Genomic DNA, 23,520 nt, shown 5'->3' on the forward strand with positions numbered 1-23,520 from the left:
CCTGTCATTAGCCCTCCACAGCTCGGGACTCCCTTCCCACCATCATCTCTCACACCTGAGCTCTCCACATGGTCCCAAATCGATACAACCCAAACGCAGCAACAACGCTCAACCCAATCGGCAGCGCCTTCTGCGTCTTCATCGCCCTCGGTACGCTACTCCCCGCCAACACCAGACTGGCGAGCAACGCCATCTCCACCCCGTAAGGCTGGCGGTTGCGCATGCGCAGGCCACCGAGTCCGTACTAACCGGGGCCGTTCGTCAAAAGAGCCATCCATTCACGGAGAGAAGACGACGCGCGTCGGGGAAGGGCGACGTACGAGAGCGCCGACGGTCATGCCGGCCGCGACCGATGGTATGGAGCCCGTGCGGATGTAGCCCGTCAGCCCGCCGCCGGCGGTGAGGAGGGCGAGCAGGAAGGCTTGCGTTGCGGGGTCGTCCTGCGGTGAGTGTTGAGGCGAGGTTAGCTGGGGTTGGGGATGGGGATGGGGCGCGCGTACCATTTGTGAATGTATGGGTTGAATTGAATTGGTTTGATCCGACGACTCGATCGTAGCCGTGAGTAAGTCGCAGAGGGTATTTCCAGAAAGAGGGTTTCCAAAACGATTTGCGGACAAAGCTCGAGCTTCCCCATCAACATCCCTGCCGCGGAAGGAAGGAAGCTTCCGCCGCGGTCTTGGCAGCCCAAAAACCCGGGCAACGTTTCCCTTCCTTTCCTCTGCAGCTCCTCCCTACCTCTACCCAACCACCCCACCAGCGACCATCTCCCCTCCTCTCCATCCATCCATCCACCCATCCACCCATCCATCCATCCACCCACCCACCCCGCTGCACCAATCCACCATGCCCGCCAAACGCGCCCCCCAAATCTCCCCCCACGCCTCCGCCGTGCCCCCGATCCCGAAACCCTCCCCCAAGGCCGCCGCCGCCCCGCCGTCGTCGCCCGCGGCCCAGTCGGCGCGGGAGGTGTCCTCGGCCCTGTGGCGGCACTACCGGTCCACGACCCCGCAGCGGGTGAAGCTGACGGACGCCTTCATGGCCTTCCTGGTCGCGGTGGGCGGGCTGCAGTTCGCGTACTGCGTGCTCGTGGGGAACTATGTGGGTTTTTCCTTTTCTTCGGTTTGTTTGCGTGTGTATACATATATGTATCCCGCTTCTGGGCGTCGAGGGTACCGTTTTAGGGAGGTTCGGGGGGAAAGGGGGGGGGGGGTAAATAAAAATTTATTGACGGAGATGCTGACCCGCGTGGGGTGCGTACAGCCGTTCAACGCCTTCCTGTCCGGCTTCGGCGCCACGGTCGGCCAGTTCGTGCTCACGGCCAGCTTGCGGATCCAGACGAATCCGGAGAACCGGCGGGAGTTTGAGAGTGTCAGTCACGAGCGGTGAGTTTCTAGGTGGCCCTTTTTTTCCCTTCTTTTTCTTTTTCTGCTGCTGGGCCGTCGGAGGAAGAGGGCTTTTCTGGGGGAGACGGAGGGGTGAGGGGAGACGTTTGGGCTGACGAGGTTTTGAATCCTGTAGGGCGTTTGCAGACTTTGTGCTCGGGAGCCTGATACTGCATTTCTTCTGCGTGAACTTCATCAACTAGCGCTAGGCGAGTGGGCAGTGTAAGAGATTGTGTGTGAGGAGAAAAACGTCATGGTCTCAGATATCAAAAGAGCCGGAGCCGGATCATCGTGTACGATATCAAATTAGGGTTGGCAAAAGCCTGTCTATCCTAGGAGTCCGAGTCTATAAAGTTGTCGTTATCATGGCGTAGGCATCTCATTCAAACACAGATAACATAATACCGCTTCTTCCCAAACGGTACCGACTATTGATGCAATTAGATCCGTTCCACACTCCAGTTACTGCCCATGGCCGTTCGCGGCCTCCAAATGGAAGACAGCTCTCAACGCAGTACCAAACCTCTCAATTGCTTCAGCCACTTGGTCCGCGGGGGCAGCAGCAAAGGTAGTCCGGAAGAACATGTCGTCTCCCGGATTGCCAGTCTCAGCCCGGAACCAGCTGCCTTTCGATATCAAAGTTCCTCTTTCAATGGCAGCATGAAAGATCTCGTCCTCAATCTCAAGCATCGATTTTCCCTCTTTCGAAGGATGCTTTCGCCAATCAATCTTGATCCAGTGAAACATGCCCGCCATCGGCGGATTCCAACTCGCTACTTCCCTCGGTAGGTATTCTTCACAAGCGTAGCAGATGTTGTCTCTTCTTTTCGTATATTCCAGTCTGATGTTGATCAGCCAGTCAAGGTAGCCTGCATGTCCCCACGTCTCTTCTAGCAACTTGAACATGATCAACTGAGAAGGCCCGCTGGGAGTCTGGGTGCACGTTTCGGAGTGCCGCACGAAACGCTCAATTATTTGTTCCGAGGCTGTGATCCAGCCTAATCGCATACCAGGAGCGATGACTTTGGAGAAGGAGTCCAGGCGCATGACTCGACCGTCAATGTCCATGCTGAGCAGGGAGGGAACCAGGGCGTCTATGAAGGCGCTGTGAGAGGATGGAGGTGGGACGTCAGGAGCATTTGGACCGGTGTAAGGTTGCATTTGTAGAAAGAAGTATGGCTCGTCTTCGAGTATGTAGATATCGTGCTTTTGGGCCATGCGGTAGATATCTCTTCTTCGCTGCTTGGACTGTGTGGCACCTGTGGGGTTCTGGCCGGAAGGTACAGTGTAGAGCAACCAAGGTTTGGGAGCACCATTGTGAGCGGCTGAATCCCAATTGCTAATGATCGAATCTAGGTGTGAGGGAAGAAGACCTTGTTCATCCATCTTTACGCCTATGCATTGCACGCCCATCGGTCGAGCTGTTTCAGCGGCTGAGGAGAAGGTGAACTCTTCGGTCAGGATGCAATCGCCACGCGTGCAGAACATGCGGTATGCTATATCGAGAGCAGAAGTGTTGCCAACGGTCATAGAACATTGCCAGTCTTTGTATGGCGGATGGTGTACAATCTGGCAAGGCTTCATCAGCATCGATTTGGGCGCTTCATTCAGAGTCCCGCACCTCTGTATGCTCTGTGATGAATCGCAACATCTGTGCCGACCCTGTCGACTGACCGTAGTTAAGGGCCACATGGATGTCTGCACCCTGTATCTCAGTCGCTGTTGTAGCTCTAACTCGTCATCTGTCGAGCGTACCGTATATGCTCTTTCCTTCCGCAATATCATGCTTTCCTATCCTCTTGACTACCCCAGACTCTTTCGTCTCCTGCTCTGAGAAGTGTGGTGGTACGGGTACTTTGATATCGATGTGCTCTAGAGGAAAATACTGGCTCGAAGGTAGACCGCCGCCCAGAGATATTAGGCCTTCAATGTTTGAGAACAGGTCCTGTGGTTTCGGTAATCTACGTGGTAGGCCACTCACCAGGGATTGTCAAATATTTGGCAGCTCCTTTCAAGGAAGACGGCTGTCGCAATGTCAGTAATCGGCAACGAATAGTCTGACCCCTTCCTCATTTCGATCTTGTTCTGACCTGTCTTGCCAAGCTTTCTTCACTCAATCGATCTGCTACCCCATCAGCTCTATGCCCACTGGTCCTGACACAGGTGGATGGATACGAACGTACGATCCCATCTTTTCGCCTTTGGTTTACCATGTCCCTATTACCCGATCAGAACGTCGTCCCCCCAGAGCCAAGCTGCAAAGCCTCACGGGACTCTTGAACATGTCACTACTGGCATGCGCCGCTATGCCTCCAGCAATTCTTGGCGCCTTGGAGCGTCGCGCTGCAACGCCATTGACGCTGAGCTTATCAGAAAAGGTAGCGATCTGTGTATCTGTCGTGCTTCGCACGTCCAGGGCCGATGGAGGCACCATGGTAATCTTTTGGCCGGAGATGCTGGAAAAGAGTTCGTAGACTGTTAAGAATGGGGGAAAGGCGATAAAATGTGCGGATTGGCGAGATGTTTATTGGATGTAAATTTGTGGAATGTTTGCTACAGAGAGATACCTACCCAGCCATAGCCATAAAACGGAGAAGCTAAAGCTGTGGCGGAGATAGAGTTTTTTTTGCGTGATGGTGTAGCAGCCGTTTTGGATGCGGAGCATTTGTGCTGCAAAAGTGCGTCATGGGCGGCGGACTTTCGGAATGCCGAGGCTAGCCGTAGGCAGCGCAATTCGATTCGTGCTGTTCTACATTTGATCTCTTCTTGTCGCGTCTGTCAAGGTACCAAAGGATATTGGAGCGCGTGGAAGGAGGAAGGAGGCAAACCGAAGTTGGACAAGGAAGTGGGGCTCATGTTCGTCTTTCATGCAGGTACAAACAGCATGTGAGACATTTCTACCAGGCTGTCAAATTCCGAAGCGCTGATTGGTCAATGGCTTGGGATAAGATAGGTGTGTCCACTTTGAGCGGATTCGCTGCTGGAGCAACCCAGCTTGGGGATGGAGGATGGAGAGTTGAAGGTGATGGGGTTTGAGCTTGGGCTTGAGGCATTCGATAAGCCCAAATGGAAAGGACGATTGATGAAATCCATCTAATATAAAAAAAAATCAGTATGGTACATAGACATCCAGGTCTTGGTATCTCGCAAGTAGAAATCCCAAATTCCTTCCTTCCAGATCAATTGCCCTTTCCCTTGATCTAATTATGCAAAAAAAAAAATCCTTTCACTCCATCGCTAAGATCCTTCACGGCGAAATGCTCCTCAGTGCTTTTCCCTGCTGCAACTATCAGATCGCTCCCTTTCCAGAGCATGCTCGATGGAATATACAAATGTGTGAACGCGTCCATCCAGGTACACGTGGTCCTAGAGGCGCCCCACAAGTCCTGGCTGCAAATAATCACAATGAAATTCAAGTTCCCCATGGAGTCTCGAGTGCGAGGGGACAGTGCCGTTCCATGCTCCTCGGTATTGGCAGAGCGGGTAGACAGTAGAAGAGGACCATCCTTCTCGACTCGAATGCAAAAGACGCTGGTAGGAGGAGGTCACTAATAAGGGTCGTTACCGACGCCGTTATTGCTCGAGCTCGGCGGGTACACGTTGCCGTAGCCGCTCAATTGCTGAGAGGGATCTGGTCCATGGGGACTGAGGATGTTGTTGACACCCTCTTCTTGTCCTTGATAGGCGGTTGAGCTTGATGGATCCGACTGCCCAGCTGTGCTCGCACTGGCTGCACTCGGCTGCGACGTTTGAGCGCCGTAGCCACTGCTCGGCCGCGCCTGCTGTGCCTCTCCTCGTTGTGATTGGGACTGTAGACAGCGGTCAATATGATTGATATGTCTTACCCAAATGCAAGTGAGAAGGAAAGGAAGAAAGGACTGTCAAGGAAAGGCTGGGGAGGCAAAGGGCGGATGAGCTTACTTCTCGGTACTTTGCCAGGTAAATCTTTAGTGCCTCAGCGTAGTTTTCGAAGCCGGTAGATGTCATAGCGAATAGGATGTCTTCTCCATTAACCGTCTTCCTCTTCTCTTGTTGGCATTTCTCCGAGGCTGAAGATCAGATTAAGTCAGGCAATTGGTCATCGTAGAGGATTTGAATGTGCAAACCTTCGGAGGTAATAAATGAAATGAATTCGGAGACACATTCTTGCATGCACTCCTTCGCTTCCTTCGCGATTTTCGCGTTTTCTGGCAACGCCGTCTTCATGATCCGGGCCACTGGAGCAAAGTTGCGAATGTTAGCATCCGAGACATGGCTGTGAGGTCTTGAACCACGGGGAGGAGGTGATATAGAGTGCGGGGAATTTCGGGACATTGTGTGTGCCCACTAAGCAAATGGGCAAATATTTGTTGACCATAGAGATTAAAGAAACAAGATGCTGGCGCAGATCTTTAGACTGTGGAGAAGGAAGCCAACGATTTTGCGCGCGTAGGAATTGGAGAAGCGACGGCAATACGATATTCCATCATCATGCAGCGTCGCAAGACGAAAACGCGCAAATTCAGTGGACGAGAATGCATGAGGAATTGAGCGTGACCAACCATTCGCTATCGGCAACCACCTATCTTGTTCCTTCACCTCAAAGTCGTACGCTTCCCTCACTTGAGCTTCTTCTCCTCTCTCCATACTTTCCGAGTGTTCTGGGGTCGCATCTCCTTGCTCGACACCCTCTTTGGGCGGGGATTCCGACATAATAATATATGAACCGCTGCAGCCTAAGGCAACCAACAGAATAATCGGGGGTCAGCTTGAGAATGGGGTGAGCTGTGAATTGGCACGTTGGGCTCTCGAAATGACGCACCGCAGCTTTGTGCTGTGCTGTTCAACAACAGTTACGGTAGGTACTTTGCGAGACTTTGGCTTCAGAGCAGGGCTAGTGATTTTCTCCGCGTGCGCCGATCTAGATGAGGCTGTGTTATGGACTGGTATCGAAGCGCCAATTTACCCCAAGGCCTGCATACCGATTCGACAATATGAAGCGCGATCGAAGTGAATACACTCCCGCGCAAGAGCGTGGGTTAACAACCACTAGACCCAAATTCGTCTTCACAATGGGATTATTATGACCGGGTGCCCGCAGTCGCTCGTCCACTGGCGTGGTTTTGTGAAGGAGGGTGCCGCCGGGCAATTGGGCTCCAATGGCGGTCAGAGAATCTAACTCAGCACTTTAGATTTCCACGAGAAGGAGCTTGACGTTGGAGGCGCATACGATTGCTTCCTAACTTTAGTAGCGCTGGTACTGGAAGGCCACGTCTTGCTTCAGGCGCAACTGGGCGGTGGGTGTGTCGAGAGAAGTGTCGAATGTCGAATCCGAGTGCAAAGTGAAGCTTGGTCTGAGTCAGAGATGGCTTCGCTGAGCTTTTCGGAGCTTAATGTAGAGAGTGAAGCTGCGATTCTAACTGGTCGCGTCAAACGCGTGTATGGTCGCCTCAAGGAGTGTATGATGGTCTGCTCTGCTGCTTGATTCACACCAATTGAGAGGTGGGAGAGGGAGGTACCGTGTTCACCGTTCAACGACATGGCACGGCTTCGAGCACGGTCTCGGACTGAAACCTTGGGGCTAGCTTCTAGAAACCAGCAAGGATCCCTACCCGTTGAGCACACCTCCACACTTCCACCACAAACGCGGTCGACGCGGCAGTCAACCAAATCAGCATGGCATTACTTAAAAGTGTCGTCTCCCAATGACTACTGGCATGGATACCCTAGGGGGCTGCGCCCAAAAGCCCAACAAAGTCCTCGGGAATCTGGTACCTAAAGTCAGTGCAACTGGGCAGCATGTGCTCCACGCGCGGGGCATGTGGCACCCACACCTCATGTAAAAGAGGGGTTTCAAGTCTCCGGCTGGGTATCAATACTTAAGGTCCCAACGGCACTACATGAAACGGTCTTCGATGTATGCTGGCTACATATATGTGTTGGCTACGTCAAGGATCTGAGGAAACTCTGCAGGATCTAAGATTGGAGAGCTCATGTCGAGTGGCGGCTATCACATCAACGCGTTTGCACTTTACAGACACAGCCTCAAACAGCAGCCCATCGCATCTCCAAGGCCCAAGGGTATCCGCTGATGCGCAAATGACTGACCTTTCATTGTACATACATCCTCCCATGATCATGCAATGCTTTTGACACTTGGAAGCATGGAGCGTATTTTGCACCATGCAGCGGCGACTCCGTTCCGATCTCTGCACGTTCAACGTTCAAAAAACCTTGGTTCGGATGATGAGGCTGGGCTGCATATACGACGCAGGGTAGGATTGCCGGGAATGCTGTGTTGGCTGCCTCAAGATTTGGGAGCACATGTCCGTGCCCGTGTCCGATGACGCGTAATTTTATTTTGGAGAAAGCAGCAAACTCGCTCCCTGTCTCCTAGACATGTCGAAACTCATATGTATAACAGCCATATCTCCCCAAGCAAAATTCGGGGTGACGTTGATCCGTCCAGTCAAATCAGTTTCGTACCTTGAATTAGCATCCTATGACCGCTCCTCCCACACTGAACTAGTCCTGCATGACCACCGATCCAGTCATTCATACCCTGATTTCATGCCAACGCACCTGCAAGCCATAATGTTCCGATGGTATCGAATAACCGTTGTAACGGTAATTCTTGTGGCTTGACGCTCGCCCTAGAGAATAACCGTATGACCTCGTGGACGAGAACTCAGGCATCAACGCATCCCGATTCTGGCTAGCAAACAGTATGCTCCTGCCAAGGACACCTTGATGACACGGCACCGATAACACTAATCGAACAGTTCGCTCGTCATCCACGATGCTGCGATTTCGCCATATTGCACATCTTCAATGCAATGAAAGTGCCTTGTCATGGGCCCTCGGTCCCTTAGTAAGGAATTCTTGTTTAGTGACGAAGGCGGACATGAAGCCGCTTGGATTGGAAATTTGTGTAGAGGCTATTGTTGCACGACTTGGATGTTATTTTTCTTCTGCGTCCCATGTAGACTCATCAGCAAATTCCCGAATGGTAGGTCCACGAATCAAGGCCCTAAACTAAATCGAGACGAGAACCGTGTGCCCATCGTAACTGTGGCTGTAACATTCTCAAATAAAGAAACTCACCTTCCACTTCTCCATGTCATCCTGCTGCCGCTTATACTGCTTGACCAGCTCCTCCAGAACTTTCTTCAATCCTTCCGAATTTGTCTGAAGCGCGGGAGTAACATCCTTTACGGTTTTTTCAACTAAGACTCCATTTATCATTCGAAAGCACTTGCGGTCCGGAGGAAGGGGAGCCAGTGTCTCTAGTACAAGTCTGTTTGAACAACGAATGAGCGGTGTGGCTTCCGAAAAGGTCTTCGCCAGCAAGCCGAGTGCTTGATCCTAGATGTTAGAGATCGAGAGCCACGTAGATTACGTACTTATGTTCTTCAGTATCTTGTTCAATGTCGCCGATCTTCTGAGCTAACTGTTGAAGGCTGTTCTTGTAGTTGGTGTATTGCTGCTGTAGCTCTAGCCAAGGCGGTCAGCAGCGAGAGAACAAAGCAGTACGGTAACATACCTTGCTGCTTTCTGACAGTGATCTGTGATTGTGCCATCATCGTTTATCGAGCCCGACACAGCAGAAGCGACGTTTGGTGGGGAGGAGAGAGTTTGATGGCGGAGCATCACAAGCTTTTGGACGGCAACGGATTTCTTCCGCACCAAACATGCCGCAAGAGGCTCTCCGACTCCGAGTCTCCACCACTACTCAGCGCCCAATCATTCTGACCCTGCAATTCGCGGTACCCTGTCACTATTGATACTGCAATGCATCCTCATCTACACACCAAAGACAACAGGGGTCTGCGCACTCATACAAAGTTGTCTCCACTAGAGAATCCGTACTGACCTCTCCACCTAGGCTGCGAAGAAGTAATGGCTGCCCTCGACGAATGCCACGCCCAAGGCTTTCTACACAAAGTCCTGGGCAACTGCAATGGTGCCAAGCGGGAGGTCAACAAGTGTCTACGAGCAGAACGGCTTGAAAGGACGGCTAAGAACCGAGAGAAGGCGAAGGAAAAGAAAGAGAGGATACAGAGAGTTTGGAAAGAGATCGATGAAGAATCGTGACATTGACGTTGAGGTTGTAGAGATCCTGGAGGTATTTAAGGGAGAGGATGGCATGCTGGACTTCATAAGGCTACACGACGGATTAGAGAGGGTGTACTTGGGAAGCATAGCGCGGCGTTATGCATTACTCGGGGACCAAGGAACACGCCGTCAATGCTTTCGAAGAAGACCAGGAGCCTTGAATCGAGCGGAGACGCGGTCAAGTGGATATCTTCTCTACTCAGGTCATTGGCGCGAAAAGTCACAGCCATAGTCTACTCACTGAAGAAACCATTGAACGGGGTATCAATTCGATAGCATTCTGCCTTATTCGGTGCCTTCATTGCCATTATTTATCGCAGCGGTTAGCCCTTCAAGCTGTTTCGACTTGTGTTTCCTCTTTCTTTTTCGCTTTGCTTCACGATCTTGTGTCTCGTCAAAGGGTCCGTCAAGATTGCCTACAGCGGAGACTCTGATCTCTGACTTTCTCTCTTCAGCGTCTGGAAAGCTTAGAGCTTCATCCGATCTGCCTTCCCTCCTCGTTTCCTCTTTACGGTCGCTAACCGTCGCCTTCTTCGGTCTCTTCACGCTCAACGGATTCGGGCCTTTAGGCCCTTTCACTTTCTTTTTCTTTCCGGCTCTCTCCTCACTTTCAGTCATGCTCTTCGCATCTTGGCCCTCTCCCGTAACTGCATCACCGTCATCTTCATCCCTCTTCCTCTTTCCAATGAGCCCTATGCCTCTTGTCTTCAGCCCGCTCCTAAACTTTTCCCTTTCCATACCTTCTCTGGCTTTGACACTGCCCGCAGCCATAGGCTCCATCACCATTACACTCCTCTTCACAAAGACCAGCGGCACCCCCTTGATCCCCCTGCAATGCCTTCTTACGTCATCATCCTGGCTTGCAACAATATAACGGTTCTTGTTTGTGTGCGAGTTCTTGGGGTCAATAACAGAATTGTAGCATTCGAGAGTTGAGAGCGGTTCGTCAAGGACATGGTGGTTGCAGCGTCGTCTTTCCATTGACTGAGCGGTGAGGATCAGAGCATCTTTTGTTGGTTGAGGGAGGTGCTTCAAAAGATATAGGTGCCGCATAGAGCATTGTGTAATCACTATTACAAAACGCAATGATTAGCTTAATTCCCATGACTGTAGAGACTGGAAATATACTTGGCTTCACCTTGGCGCTGAGTGTACGCTCCAATCCACCTACGAGGTCCATCTTAAATTTCTCGGTATCTTGAATGATTTGGGCATCGACTGTGAGAAGCAGCGTCAGCTGCAGAATATCAAGGGAAAAGGCTTGCAAACGGACTGAGAACTTGGTATGGGCCCCGGAAACCAAATGTCATCTCAAATTGGGCCATAAGCTTCCGGTATTGTTTACTACGCTTGCCCCTCATCTTGACTGTCGATAATTAATGTGGTCAAGAAAGAATTGTTCAGGTAACCATCCAGAAAGATATATATTTCCTAAGACCAAACTTCACACAATTGCACTAGCAATCCCAGCCCTACAGTCGCGTGCCTTCGCTTGCTACCGCAACTTTTTCTTCCTCCGCACAGAAGAGTCATAGTGAACAACGCCCCGTTTAACGTCATTAGTTGACTCTTCTCGATTGTTGATATGTATTTCAGTGTTGACCTCAGCTATGTCCACTATCCAGCGCCTCACGGGCGCTATCGCTGCTACGACACCAAAACCACTCCTCCGCCGCCCTACATTGGTCCGCAAGCGAGAAGATGACAATGAAGCACCTCCCTCTAGCCCCAGAAAGAAAGCCAAAGTCACTTTTGATTCGGATGTCGAGGTGAGGGTGGTCGGCGATTGGGAGAAGGCGCCGCATCTCATCCAAGAAGAAGTGCGCCGCGCCTTTGCAAAGCGAGCATTGGGCGACGACTCAGGCTATGACAAATTGAAGGATGTCTACTCCAAGAAGAATGGCAATGAAGAGGAGTTCAGTCCTGTCACAATCAAGAATTACACTATCTCATTACTCGCAAACGTTTCAGTGCTCAACAAATCGAATTCTGACTTGGTTCATGCTGTCTTGAGTAGCGACTGGCTGGGACGAACAGAAGACTATGTGGCTCTGTTTGTGCGGCTAATAGCAAATGTTTCATCAGCACAGGGAGTGTTCTTAGGAGACGTGGTGCAGATGTTGGTGAACAATCTGACAGCTGGTCAGACCCATCCTCTCTAAATGCTGGGGGCCTTTTCTAACGGTCAACAGCACCTCCATCTAACGGCCGAATAAGAGATCTACCGGTGGTTACACGCTTGATGATCTATGCTCGAGTACACAGGACCTTGCAGTACTTGCTACAGCTAATACCTTCCGCTGGTCGCATATTCTCCTCCACAATGACCACCGCATTTCCTCATCCAACGGACTCAAGGCGCTCTCATGTCGTTTACGTACAAAACCTGCTCAAACTCGTTGGGTATTCTCCGGAATTACGAGGGGAGGTGCTGGCGCTTATCACGGAACGCCTCGTCAAAATAGATGTTCAGGTGCAGGTTGACCTTGAAGACTTGGCGGAGGATGTGGGAGAAGGCTTGGTGGATCAGATTCCACCAGCCCGACCGGATCTCATGGATGACATGGAGGATTCAGACATGAGCGATGAGGAGGACTCTGACGAGGATGAGGAGGACGAAGAAGCGCAGAGAGCGAAAGAAATCACAAAGAATGTAGAGAAGATGGATGCGATCTTGGACATTCTGTTCTCGCATTACGAACAAAGCTTTAGTCATCCTTCCGTCGAGGAGCAAGTGGGATCCCTCAACATCCTTCTATCTCAGTTCGTTACCACCATCCTACCTACGCACAGATCTCGCCACACACAATTCCTTCTCTTCCATTTCGCGCAGCAATCTTCCGAGTATATCGACACTTTCGTTGGGACTTGTGTACAAATAACCTTCGACAAAGGCCAACCAGCTATTGTACGCCAAGCATCAGCAGCCTATCTCGCAAGCTTTGTTGCCAGAGGGATGCATGTGCCGTCCAATATCGTGCGAGATGTCTTCGGCTATATTGGCGGCGAGCTTGCGAGACTCCGTCGAAACCATGAGCCCAGTTGCCGCGGTCCGGACATGAGACGATACTCATCATTCTACGTCCTTGTACAAGCTCTACTTTATATTTTCTGCTTTCGATGGCGAGATCTCGAGTCTGCTCCAGACGATGATTTTGAAGACGACGATCTGAACACTCCCTACGGTCAACAGCATCAATGGAAATCTGGGGTCAAAGAAGCTCTCTCTCAGAACGTCTTTTCAAAACTCAACCCACTCAAAGTGTGCTCGACGGCAATCGTCACCGAATTCGCCCGGATAGCGAATCATCTCAGCATTGTCTACGTCTATCATCTACTCGAGACCAATAAAAGAGTTCGGGTTCTGCAGTCTGCCGGCACCGGATATGGCCAACCAAACCGGGAGACAGCGCTCTCAGCTAGGAGAGACGAAAGCTACCAGCACCTGGACGCGTACTTTCCTTTTGATCCTTACCATTTGCCGAAGAGCAAGAGGTGGATAGAAGGCGACTACAGAGAATGGAGCGGCATTCCCGGTTTGGACGACGAGCAGGCATCAGAGACTGACAGTGATGATGAGGAGGGGCTAAAGAGTGAGGCAGAGGAAGGGACTGAGACTGACGAGACTGGCGGATCTTTCTAGGCGTGATTGACACGATTCATGAGTCTCCAATTTCACGATCTTGCATAGCATGCATAAGGCGCGGCGTATTCCATTGTTTTCTATTCCCGGTGTGGATTTAGGGAAGGCATAAAAGTTGAGGGATCTGGAACAGCTGGACAATGGCTATTCACTCGTAAATACTTTAGCGAAGGAATTGAGAGATTCGACCATCGTGCATTTCCAGGCCACGAAATCTTTCAAGCATGTTGGCAGCCTTTGCCATTGGCGGCTTTTCCGTACGCACAATTATGAGTATCGAAAAAAAAGAAAGGAAAAGAGGGAAATCAGGGAGGTGGATGCATTGCGGTCACCGCTGTGTAGAAGCTTAGCGCTCAAGATGCTTTTGCCTCGCTCACGGCTTTAAAACAATACATAGAAGTACCTATGAATGGGAAATACTGCTGGTAGGCGTCCAAATGGGCCTCTAAATCTCTTCTGAAAGAGCTTCAAAACTGCAAAGGAGCAGGGCAAGGCAATTGGATTCCCTAGCGTATTCAAAGGTAGACCTTTCCGAGGCAGCTCGATGGCTGTGGCGCATCGGGATTCGAGCTCATCAATCCAAAAGAATGAAAGAAAACAGCAATCACGGTTTTCAGAGGGTCAATACAAGTGTGTTTGTGCCGTCACGGCTTCTCTAGAATAAGGTACTGGCCACAGGCCCTTCTCGGAGGCTGCACAGCGGGCGGCTCTCAGGGCTTCTCCGCCTTCATCTTAACACTCCCAATGTAGTCCAATTTCCCGACAGGCACCCCGTTGTGTCTAAGGATGTCATAGGCCGTCGTGAGGTGGAAGTAGAAATTCGGCAGCACGAAATCCAAGACGTAACTCTTCGCGGTGGTAAACTCCAACGTCGCCACTTTCACGTTCAGGACTATCTCCTCCTCCTCCTTCCCGTCCATGCCGTCCTCCGGCACCGTCTTCAGGAAGTCAATCGTCTTCTGAATGCGTGTCTGTAGCTCTTCAAAGGTGGTTTCGTCGTCTGGCATTGGGACGGCTTCGACTCCGGCGAGGCGGGCGGCGGAATCTTTGGCGTGATCGCTGACTCTCTGGATTTGATATGGTAGAGCGGCCATGTCTTCGATCAGGCGGGCTTCGAGAAGGTGGGCTGGGGGGAGGTTTCTGGTGGAGTGGTGGAGTCAGCGCTTTGTTATTTCAGATGAGCATTTCGGGTTCTCGAAGGATGTTTCTGGAGTACGGAAGTTGGGAGATATGTCTCAGGACTCCCGAGGATGCCCAAAAAGGAGAAATGGGGCTGGAGGATTCATACTGTGCATCGGCGTAGGTTGAGCCCTTAGAGAGGATGGCGGAAAGGTTGGTGAGGCCGCGGATGAAGACCGGGACAGTGATGTCGTAGAGGGAGAGAGGCATTTTGGGAACTTCGGTGGGTTTGAATTGCAAAGTGTGAGAGAGGGATATTGGAGTATAATATCATCCTGACGTTTGGAGGCAGGCAGATATTCATCCCTTCACCGCCCTGGTTGATTTCAAAGCAACATTTGCTAGTCCTTTGAATTATAAATCACCTTTGTATGTTTTGATTGTTTGGTCAGGTAAAAGGTACCCTCAGGCGACTCGAGAGCTAGGGAGATGGCCCGGGTCGAAGCGCCAACTCTCAAATAGCGGCGGGCTGGTGCACCGGTTCTCCTTGGGGGCATGGGGGGGTGTTTACTCGAGTCGGAAGGTGCTTCCTGCGGGGTCTTTCTTGCTAGCCATATGTAGTATAGCTTGCTTGGCTGGATCCTTTTAAGATCCTTAAGGATTCTTCCACAGAAATCTACATCCTCTTCCTCTTCTACCCACACGAGCTGATTCCTTGCTACCGTACCTTGTTGTTTACTCGGAGTCGGTGCCAGTTTCCAAGCGAGCGCGAATAATTGGTTTGTAAGTACATATGCCTCTAAAGTAGCTCTGTAGATTATACTGATTACCTTGCATACCTAGCTTTAGCTTTCTGGCAATCGCAACATGTACCTAAATTTATACATCCCCCATCCCCATCCCCCTTCCATGCCACCAGGAGCAAACTCTCTAAGGTCGACCTCGAAGCTGCCGACGTCCTTGAATGCTGCCTTCAGGTAGATGCCATGAGCGGCTTGCGAAGACTGCAGCCAGCAATACAAGCCATGATCATCAGCCTTGTCCGTGACCCAGCGTACCAACGCAGTGCCAACGCCATGACCTTGCGCAGCTGGGTCAACGACGAGCGTGTCGAAATGTATGTACTTTCTGTTGGCCATCCAATCCTTCTGGACTCTGACGTAGTCCTCCTTGAGCACTGAGCGGAGAGTGCGGCCATCATCTTTCTTATCTTTCGTCTCGCCTTTCACTCCTTCGACCCTCGTAATCCCTCCCTTGCTCTCCAAGTGATCATCCTTGTCAAGGAAGCGGCATGCTTGCCATCCCAGGATGTTGCCTGTACCTTTGCTGATGGCCTTGATCACTGCGAATTGGGGGTTGGAAAACTGTGCCTTGAGCATGTCCAGCAGCATGCTTTCGTACTCGTCGTTGTTCTTGAACATGAGCCGTGCCGAGTTGTCATGCGAAAAGGCGGCCATGTGGACGCGTATGAGTGATGGTATATCATCTTCCGAGGCTGGGAGAAGGAATGTTGCGGCAGAGCCAGGTGGATTCATGGTGAGACAGTAGGCGGAGGGAATGGCAGCCTCTGGAAGCTAACCCGATGCCCCGTATATGCTAGAGACAAAGATTGGGGGTTGACTATTAAGAGTACGATAATTGCAAAATCTATGGCGAAACCGCCTTTGAGACGAAGCGCTACTATGAACATGGAATCCCTACCTACATAGCGTAAGCAGTCCTGAGGTGGGGTTCCCCAACTCTTTGTGGAAGGTACTTGAGACTTTGTTGACTCCTCCTTTGAGAACGACGTGCTCCTTTCTACGCTCATTGGAACGGATTCTGCATTGCCGTCTTTCGAAAAGTGTTTGATTCGGCAAAACGAGCATAGTCTCATTATCTCGGGACCGAGCCCAAATTCGCCAACATTTATTATTATTCTATCATACAATGTATCCATGGCGGAAAGAAAGGGCATGAATGTTCCGCTCCTCTTTGCCCACAACCACTCCGAGCTACATATGTTCCTCAACAAGACATCGGTAGGTCATCTTTGGATCATGCTATCTATCATCGTTAGTCAACGCCAGAACTTTAGTGGCAAAAGACCTACGTCCGGGAACTCTTAGCTGTTCACGCCTACGCGGCTGGCCTCAGGGCTGAGGCGTAGGGTAGTTCGCACGCTTGAGCTGCTTGGATTTGGCAGCCACAGGTGCCCTTTTCTCGACCGACCAGATCCCAGGCGCGCCGGGTTCATCATCCGCCCTTTTCTCCACTGACCAGATGCTAGGCGCGCCGGGTTCATCATCTGCCCTTTTCTCGGCCGACCAGTTCTTAGGCAAGCCGGGTTGCTCATCTGCCCTTTCCTCCATATGAACCACCGCAGTCTGCTCAGCGCGTACCTCTTCGACCATAGCTGTATGGTGTGTTAGCATCGTGATGGCTTTCACTATGAAGATAACGTACCACCGCGTCTGCCGATAGGAGTGCCAAGGACACTGAGGGCCAGGGTTGCCAGGAGGACAATCGTGAAAAGCATCGTGTCGATCGTCGCTTTCAAAAGGGCGCTATCAGCACACTGACTGCAATAGCAGGACAAACAGCTGACTTACTAAATTATTTATCGTATTGGGGTTGGATGTGAAATCGATGTGAACTTGGTGGTGTCGTTTCTACTTCTGGTGTTTGGCTTTGATAAAAGCGATTGCTTCTGAAAAGTGAGGCAAGGGAGAGAGAAGGAGGAGGATCTTTGCTTTGTATAATAGAGCCTTGGGTCTTCGGCTCCTCTTCTCGATCAAGGGTGACTTGGATTTTAGCCCCAAGAGAGTTTTTCCGATCAATGTGCGTCGAGGCTCCTCGCTCGTCTTGCTGGGATGAGGCAAGCAAATGACTGTCAATGTTTCAAAAATGATGAGTCGAGACCACTAGGCGGGTAGGTGCACACCGATGATCTGATGTCTAGCCCGGAATACTTGTGGAGACATAATCGTCCGCGGCCGTACAGGACCCTGCTTCTCCCCTCTGGACCGCCAATGTGCGAAGGAAGAGTGCCTGATACGGCGAAGGTAATAGGCCAGGACTTGCCAGGTACCTCCGTCACCGCCTCCCGAGTCGCCGGGCTCGTGATTTTTGGTAATTCTATGTTCACCAAACGGGTCGGTGCTACGATGTTCAAGTCCGACTTCCTAGTTCGGAGACTTCCTGATTGACAGAGGGGTTTTAACGGCCGTTCAGGACCCTGCTTCAATTATGCGGGCCGCCACTCGGTGGAGAAGAAGTCAAACATATTGGAGATGATCTAGCAGGTCCGTAGCATTGGCAACCCTGCCTAAAGGTGCTTGACTAGCTTCGTGGCTCTGGTGGAAGATGCCGTTCCTTCACTAGGATGACGGCGCAGACCTTATTCGGGGTACTGTAGGCTCGTTGAAGGCCCTTCACCACGAGATACCAAAATGCAGCTTTGATGGCCGTCTGGTAGGCGGGTCTAGCTTTGGTGTTCTGGCGCAGATGGAAGGCCTTGTAGATGAAACAGAACCAGCTTCCCTGTTCCGGACCGCCACACTGATTATCTCTTGGACAAGGTCACAATTTGCGAACAGTCGGCTACATGCGTCAGAAAAATCTCCAAGAGTATGTATCGTCTTGTCTGTTGTGGTGGCAATTGTTAATGAAGGCTTCTGGCAGATTCTACGTGGATGAATGATCGTCTCAAGGTATCATCAGTAACAGCATCATCATTAAACGACGATGAATAAGAAATTCTATTACTTGCTCTTAGTGCTGTCATGATCGAGGCTTTGTGTCCGTGGACAATTGGGCGGAACTGCGGGACAGTTTGCCTGAAGGCCTAGCACTAAGCCAACGCATACAACATCAAATGTAAGCAGGGTCTACCATACACAATAGGATCAAATTCTTAAGAGGTCTCCCCAGACTAAAATGCCGGTCCGACTATTTAGGTTCTGGATCTCCTCGAGATGAGACATAGTCGTAGTTGATAACTCGACCGGGGATTGTCTCTTCGTCCGAGATCTTGATCCACTCGCTGGCATTCTTGCCATCATAGACCCTCCATTTCTCCGCGAAACGAAACACTCTATCAAAGTCTCGACACTTGTGCTCGCCGTATCCTGTAAACGCCGCGTCCCGTGTCCCCAACGCCACTCGAAATTCCAGATTCGTGTCGACGTGGCATTGGAGTGCCTGGCGGATGTAGTCCAGACAGTGCACCATGTGCTTGTCCGTCTCGGTTGTCGCGGCGCGCTGTTGACCGGCGAAGTAGTTCTTGCGTATGGTAGCCTTGTGGGTCGGATCAGCAAAGGTTTGTCCTGGAGATGGGAATGGAATAACTCACAAGACAATGAAGCTGGTGGACGAAAGCTAGATTGACTATTTCTGGACCAATAACCGGATGCTGCACAACACCAAGACCGTCTAAGCATTCATCAGTGCGGCTCTTTCCATCGTGGGCTGAATTAGACATACTTGGGAGAATACTGCGCCATGCTTCATCACTCTCCGGCGACGGTTTCATCCTGAACTTCTCGTCGAGCGTAAATTCTGTGGAGAAGAGACCAGGGGGAACTGTAACGCGAATCTCGGTTAGCTACGATCTCTTTGGCAGATGCCTTCTCCGGAGACGTACTCAGAATCGAGAGGTCTTCCGCAAGTGCTGTCTCGTTTGAAAAGACGTATTGGCCGGCGACGAGGCTCATAATCGTGAAGACGCAACCACAAAGAAAGCAGGCCAAACTCGAGACCCATTTCCACAGCTTCCGGCTGACATTTCTGGTACCAATTCTCGAGGGAGTCGCGACTTCTTCGTCGTGCTCCTTGTTCTGGAGAAGATGATATGCTGCCATGCTTCTATGTCCCTTAGTACGACTGAAACTCCGGATGCTTGGAGCTGATCAGAATCTGGACGATTCCTTGAGCTTTCCGACTGCGTACTCCGAGAACCGTCAATGGTAGCATAGGCCTTACAGTGCCTGGGATGCGTCCACTCGGGCGGTATTCTCCGGCATCTCCCCTGTCCATATGGCGATTTCGATCTTCATTGAAGTGTCGGACATACGTCCAAGTTGGGGAAAGAGTGTCTGTCATTGCCGAGTCATGTATGTTCTCCTCGCTTGAAATGTGTCAGCTACTCAGCATCCGAGAGCCCGTCCGTTTGACAGCGGAGTTTGAAGTGGGGCGTCGCGTATGGAGTAAGGCGGCAAGCAGCGTTCAGGCAAGGCCGCCTACATATGCGTTCCGTAATAATCTCGGGCCGTCGGCGTTATCGTCGCTTTAAGCCTTGGCTGGTGGTGGCCCAGTTGAGAGGACAAGTCATGGAAGACGCGTTCCAGGGCCAGATACATACCGTATTCAAAGCCATGGCTCTCTTGGATTTTCTAGATGCACAAGATTCAGAGCGCGCGGCTCCAAGATCGCAGACAAAATCAGCACCGAGTCCGTCAAAGTACTCGCCGGTTTGCACAGCTCATCGCCTCCGTAAGCCATCTACACCTGCCCGTGCTAGCTTTAGGATCGAGTGCCTATACTCTTCCAGTCGTGCAGCGGAACGGTATGATGGGTCTGTTTCAAAAATGATACCGCTGACTTCCTTCAGAGAAAGGCCCTGATGCTAATCCCGAGCCGCTGGTGCCGCAAACTTGGAAAACCAAGTAGGCTCTTGCGGGAGGCCTACAGCACTTCTGGCGCTATCTACTGCGGAACGTTATCGGATGGCTGTTGTTGGGCTGCAGAAACGCGGTTCCACCGATGTATCTAAAAACATGAACGCGAATGCCTAAGGCCTGAATCAATCACAATACAAAGCGTTGTGCCACATTTCCGTCTGAAGAATGATCTGCAAAGAGTGTTGGTATAGGTACCCAACTCCCCAAGATTGTACCGTACTGTCTTCGGTAAAAGCTGCCGCTGTTCTGCAGAACTGGCACGACTGAGAGCTTTGGCCAAAAGTAAAACTCATCAGGGCCTGATTTAGCCGTGGTATTCCATTCCTACGGCCTAGAGTCTGGTCGCGAGAAGGGAGCTTGATCCGGACGTGTGCATGGCTAAAGGGCGGCGAAAGAACAAAGTGGCGGGCCAAGTGCATACTGCCAAAGAGGTAGAGTTACTGGTACACAGCTGGATCTCGGTCACGCACGGAAGCACACTGGAGCGAAAGTACCATTGACAGCGTTCTCCCGAACTCTCCAGAGTCTCATCCAGAGCATTGGGCTCTACCCCTCTTCCAAGCTTCCAAGCTGATGATTCGTCTTCCACCCTCCCGATACTGCATTGCATACTCGCATACACGATACTAGCCTATGATCAGCATAAAAGGCTACCGACAAGGCATCTCTTCGTTCGAGCCGAGCCACATTCGTGCAAGCGCTCGGGTACGTGCCTGTATGATGTGCATGGCGCTAGTTTTTTGACGACCGACCATCGATGATGAATTTGCTCATTGCGGTGTAACATAATCCCCAGCGTCCAGCTCTTCGCCCACTTCCGACAAAAATGTTTGCACTCTAATTCGGTGTAGATGACTAGGAGAAGTATTGGCATCATCATCTCGAAAAATGTGCCAAGCGTTCAGGACTGTCCCTGAAGAAATCCCACTAGCCGGATTATCGTAGGACTTTCGATTTGAGGCTGTGCAGGACACAGCTTTTGACTGGACGAAAGCTCAGCGATAAGGCATTACCACGCAGCCTGATCTTCCCAGTTGAGGAAGATCCTGCATCAGCATAAGCGTCCATGATGCCTTCCTGCTTCCTTGACGCTTGCCTATGGCCGTAGGCTATGAGCGAGACGCGGGCACCCGCAATCGTTGTAGCTGGAAATCCAATGATGGGGTATCTAGACGCCGCCTGGTGCGGTCACTTGACCCAGATCCGCACGAACATGGACTTGGGTGAAGCTGTCCCCATACTACGGACTTCTACAGCTACCCCATGCGCCTGAGTGAGGACCGTGACCCTCAATCTTTGCACACCCGGTAAGTTACAGAGAAATGCGATGGCACTGAAGGCTCCCTTCAGCAAGTCTCCTCTCTCCCCCATCAAATTTTGAAAAGGACAGTATCCACCGACCTCCATAATTCTTTCTCTCATTTCATTCCAAGACCCTATATTTGGTCATCCTTTGCTTGTACTCCTTGCATTAACCACACCATCACCTAAAGCCATGGGAGACGGTCAAACTGTAAACGGCCAAGCAAAGGTCATCGTCGCTGTTAGTGCCGTCCTATCAGCTTTAGCCATCCTAGCCGTCGCTCTCCGCTTCTACACCAAAACTTACAAAAGCGCAAGAATCCATAAGGAAGACTGGCTGATCCTTGGTGGTCTGGTAAGATCATTCTACCCTGGCTGATTTGAGTGGCTGCATTATTTTCTCTCTCAAATTCGCTTACAGAACGTCAGGCTCTCACGCTTGGTGTTACTATCAACAACATCGTCGGAGTCGCAGTCGGTGGCATTGGCGAGCAGGAGATATGGACCAACATTTACGCTGGCGATGGTGTTCCATTGTTCCCCACTCCCAAAGAGTTGCTGCCTGATGGCAAGGTCATGTTTGTGATGCAAATCATGCATACATGTGCCATGCCGGTCATCAAAGCTTCGGTCCTGACTTTTTACTGGCGTATCTTCGTCACTCCGGTCAACTCCTCTCGCAACCTCAGAATTGCAATCTGGGTGATCGCCACCTATGTGCTCCTCTGGTGGATCAGCATCTTTTTCGCCACTCTTTTCCAGTGCAATCCGATCTCAGACAATTGGGGAACCAATCCCTTGCAGCTACCAGGCTGTCCGAACAACATCAACGTCATGTATCAGACTGCCGCATTCACAAATCTCGTCAGCGATATAGTAATCCTGGCGCTTCCCTTTTTCCCTATGAGGAAGGTTCAGCTTCCCCTGGAGAAAAAAGTCGCAGTGCTATGCATCTTCATGACTGGTGCCGTGTAAGCAAACAATGTCACCGTCAATGAGAGAATGGAAAGCTAAATTTGTTATCTAGTGTAGTCGTAGCTGGTATTGGTCGAACGGTGTCCTACTTTAAGCTTCGAGACCTCGCAGACTTCAACTTTTCATGTGAGCAACTAATTCATCCTCTTCCCGCTCAACGATCCATCTTCAAGTCTTCTCTCCGCCCTCCACCTCAGCTTTCTCACTAATTCTTACGCTTAGTCCACTATTATTGGATCGTGCTCTGGACCTCCATCGAGCCTACTCTTGGCGTCATCGGCGCCTGCCTCCCCACCCTGCGCCCTTTCTTCAACGGCGTATCGCCAGAGTCCGTCATCCGTTCCATCCGCAGCCAGATCAGTCTTCGCTCCTTGCGCTCTCCCAAAAGTTCCCCAAAAAGTTCCCCTAAAAGCTCTCCCAAAGGTTCCCACAATACGACCAGTCGCCCCGGACCTGCAAGCGAATCGAACGAGAGATTTGCGCACTCGGTTGAGGCCGTGGAGGGTTTTGGTACCGTCGACAATCATATCACCTCTATGGAATTGCAGGACAGGAATCAGTTGGAGAAGATTTCGGATGGCAGGGGGAACAGTATCCACGTTAATCGGGACATTCATCAGCGCACTGAGGATATGGTGTGATGGCTCCGACGGCCCTCTTGGGTACTCTTGCGTGGAGACAATCAATATTACACGCGCGGGATGCTTCGATGGGGTGGGTGGAGAGGTGCTCTTACGCTTGGAGAAGAACAATGCCACTGATCGAAGTCATGAATCTATGAACGGCAACGAGAAAAGAAACTATGACTTGTTTGCGGGTGGGATGGGAGCAAGCCCTTCCTCCTTCCTGCTTGCTTCGGGTGGTTGTGGTAGCGTGTCATTTAGAGCTTACATACCTTAGCGATAATATACTTTCTATTGATAAATCCATTCTTTGAAAGAAGTCGTGTCTCACTCACAGATCCTTCTCACATGGCGAATATCCCTGCCACCCAGCACTGCTCAATTGCTCAGTATGCCGCCCTCATACTCTGCCTTTGCCGGGATACCACCCTTCTGAAGTTCCCATCCACTGACTCTCGTATCTTGAGAAAGACCATTGATTGCTTCGCTCAAGCCTTCCTTATACGGCCATCTAAGAGCAAGGTTCTGCTCGAGCTATGTGATACATTCAAGCTTACGGTCTCGATGTCTTTCACACTCCCGGTCCTCCTTCACTAAGGCTCCCACCTGCACAGGGAAGTGAAAACCTCCGCACTGTACTCAACGTTATCGCACGGTACTTCTATCGGCTCGAAAGAGTCTTATGGATGTCAGGATTCCTACGCTATTTGCAGCTTGTGGGC

At 51.1% G+C, this 23,520-nt stretch overlaps 15 protein-coding genes across 15 annotated transcripts; 5 read left to right on the forward strand and 10 right to left on the reverse strand.

Annotated features, from left to right (window-relative positions):
- Positions 1-49: 49 nt before the first annotated feature.
- Positions 50-503, reverse strand: HO173_001830 (uncharacterized protein; the record flags this gene model as incomplete). The annotated part of the gene is made up of 3 exons (XM_037303766.1): positions 50-244; positions 321-440; positions 501-503. 3 exons carry the CDS (start codon positions 501-503, stop codon positions 50-52), a joined length of 318 nt encoding a protein of 105 aa, XP_037169488.1.
- A 340-nt stretch (positions 504-843) lies between these two features.
- On the forward strand, positions 844-1,585 carry HO173_001831 (uncharacterized protein; the record flags this gene model as incomplete). Its single annotated transcript, XM_037303767.1, has 3 exons — positions 844-1,098; positions 1,261-1,382; positions 1,519-1,585. 3 exons carry the CDS (start codon positions 844-846, stop codon positions 1,583-1,585), a joined length of 444 nt encoding a protein of 147 aa, XP_037169489.1.
- A 259-nt stretch (positions 1,586-1,844) lies between these two features.
- Positions 1,845-3,816, reverse strand: HO173_001832 (uncharacterized protein; the record flags this gene model as incomplete). Its single annotated transcript, XM_037303768.1, has 7 exons — positions 1,845-2,951; positions 3,004-3,080; positions 3,138-3,305; positions 3,364-3,406; positions 3,473-3,504; positions 3,566-3,599; positions 3,652-3,816. The coding sequence occupies 7 exons, from the start codon at positions 3,814-3,816 to the stop codon at positions 1,845-1,847; spliced, it is 1,626 nt and encodes a 541-aa protein (XP_037169490.1).
- A 1,114-nt stretch (positions 3,817-4,930) lies between these two features.
- HO173_001833 (uncharacterized protein) lies at positions 4,931-6,074 on the reverse strand (the record flags this gene model as incomplete). The annotated part of the gene is made up of 4 exons (XM_037303769.1): positions 4,931-5,191; positions 5,304-5,431; positions 5,489-5,599; positions 5,924-6,074. 4 exons carry the CDS (start codon positions 6,072-6,074, stop codon positions 4,931-4,933), a joined length of 651 nt encoding a protein of 216 aa, XP_037169491.1.
- Positions 6,075-6,355: 281 nt separating this feature from the next.
- Positions 6,356-8,201, forward strand: HO173_001834 (uncharacterized protein; the record flags this gene model as incomplete). Its single annotated transcript, XM_037303770.1, has 3 exons — positions 6,356-6,395; positions 6,554-6,800; positions 8,144-8,201. The coding sequence occupies 3 exons, from the start codon at positions 6,356-6,358 to the stop codon at positions 8,199-8,201; spliced, it is 345 nt and encodes a 114-aa protein (XP_037169492.1).
- Positions 8,202-8,299: 98 nt separating this feature from the next.
- HO173_001835 (uncharacterized protein) lies at positions 8,300-8,944 on the reverse strand (the record flags this gene model as incomplete). The annotated part of the gene is made up of 4 exons (XM_037303771.1): positions 8,300-8,332; positions 8,466-8,658; positions 8,765-8,855; positions 8,905-8,944. 4 exons carry the CDS (start codon positions 8,942-8,944, stop codon positions 8,300-8,302), a joined length of 357 nt encoding a protein of 118 aa, XP_037169493.1.
- Positions 8,945-9,152: 208 nt separating this feature from the next.
- On the forward strand, positions 9,153-9,455 carry HO173_001836 (uncharacterized protein; the record flags this gene model as incomplete). The annotated part of the gene is made up of 2 exons (XM_037303772.1): positions 9,153-9,186; positions 9,247-9,455. The coding sequence occupies 2 exons, from the start codon at positions 9,153-9,155 to the stop codon at positions 9,453-9,455; spliced, it is 243 nt and encodes an 80-aa protein (XP_037169494.1).
- Positions 9,456-9,761: 306 nt separating this feature from the next.
- On the reverse strand, positions 9,762-10,837 carry HO173_001837 (uncharacterized protein; the record flags this gene model as incomplete). Its single annotated transcript, XM_037303773.1, has 3 exons — positions 9,762-10,546; positions 10,605-10,694; positions 10,750-10,837. 3 exons carry the CDS (start codon positions 10,835-10,837, stop codon positions 9,762-9,764), a joined length of 963 nt encoding a protein of 320 aa, XP_037169495.1.
- A 249-nt stretch (positions 10,838-11,086) lies between these two features.
- HO173_001838 (uncharacterized protein) lies at positions 11,087-13,119 on the forward strand (the record flags this gene model as incomplete). The annotated part of the gene is made up of 2 exons (XM_037303774.1): positions 11,087-11,618; positions 11,669-13,119. The coding sequence occupies 2 exons, from the start codon at positions 11,087-11,089 to the stop codon at positions 13,117-13,119; spliced, it is 1,983 nt and encodes a 660-aa protein (XP_037169496.1).
- Positions 13,120-13,829: 710 nt separating this feature from the next.
- On the reverse strand, positions 13,830-14,508 carry HO173_001839 (uncharacterized protein; the record flags this gene model as incomplete). The annotated part of the gene is made up of 2 exons (XM_037303775.1): positions 13,830-14,259; positions 14,408-14,508. 2 exons carry the CDS (start codon positions 14,506-14,508, stop codon positions 13,830-13,832), a joined length of 531 nt encoding a protein of 176 aa, XP_037169497.1.
- Positions 14,509-15,083: 575 nt separating this feature from the next.
- HO173_001840 (uncharacterized protein) lies at positions 15,084-15,773 on the reverse strand (the record flags this gene model as incomplete). The annotated part of the gene is made up of 1 exon (XM_037303776.1): positions 15,084-15,773. The coding sequence occupies one exon, from the start codon at positions 15,771-15,773 to the stop codon at positions 15,084-15,086; it is 690 nt and encodes a 229-aa protein (XP_037169498.1).
- Positions 15,774-16,370: 597 nt separating this feature from the next.
- HO173_001841 (uncharacterized protein) lies at positions 16,371-16,756 on the reverse strand (the record flags this gene model as incomplete). Its single annotated transcript, XM_037303777.1, has 2 exons — positions 16,371-16,633; positions 16,684-16,756. The coding sequence occupies 2 exons, from the start codon at positions 16,754-16,756 to the stop codon at positions 16,371-16,373; spliced, it is 336 nt and encodes a 111-aa protein (XP_037169499.1).
- A 1,412-nt stretch (positions 16,757-18,168) lies between these two features.
- HO173_001842 (uncharacterized protein) lies at positions 18,169-19,079 on the reverse strand (the record flags this gene model as incomplete). Its single annotated transcript, XM_037303778.1, has 4 exons — positions 18,169-18,516; positions 18,572-18,651; positions 18,703-18,801; positions 18,863-19,079. 4 exons carry the CDS (start codon positions 19,077-19,079, stop codon positions 18,169-18,171), a joined length of 744 nt encoding a protein of 247 aa, XP_037169500.1.
- Positions 19,080-19,092: 13 nt separating this feature from the next.
- On the reverse strand, positions 19,093-19,320 carry HO173_001843 (uncharacterized protein; the record flags this gene model as incomplete). The annotated part of the gene is made up of 1 exon (XM_037303779.1): positions 19,093-19,320. The coding sequence occupies one exon, from the start codon at positions 19,318-19,320 to the stop codon at positions 19,093-19,095; it is 228 nt and encodes a 75-aa protein (XP_037169501.1).
- A 2,073-nt stretch (positions 19,321-21,393) lies between these two features.
- HO173_001844 (uncharacterized protein) lies at positions 21,394-22,816 on the forward strand (the record flags this gene model as incomplete). The annotated part of the gene is made up of 4 exons (XM_037303780.1): positions 21,394-21,555; positions 21,630-22,171; positions 22,228-22,301; positions 22,398-22,816. 4 exons carry the CDS (start codon positions 21,394-21,396, stop codon positions 22,814-22,816), a joined length of 1,197 nt encoding a protein of 398 aa, XP_037169502.1.
- Between the last annotated feature and the right edge of the window lie 704 nt (positions 22,817-23,520).

This window comes from Letharia columbiana (assembly GCF_014066305.1).
Source record: "Letharia columbiana isolate WasteWater2 chromosome Unknown Sc0000003_s0, whole genome shotgun sequence".
NCBI lineage: Eukaryota > Fungi > Ascomycota > Lecanoromycetes > Lecanorales > Parmeliaceae > Letharia > Letharia columbiana.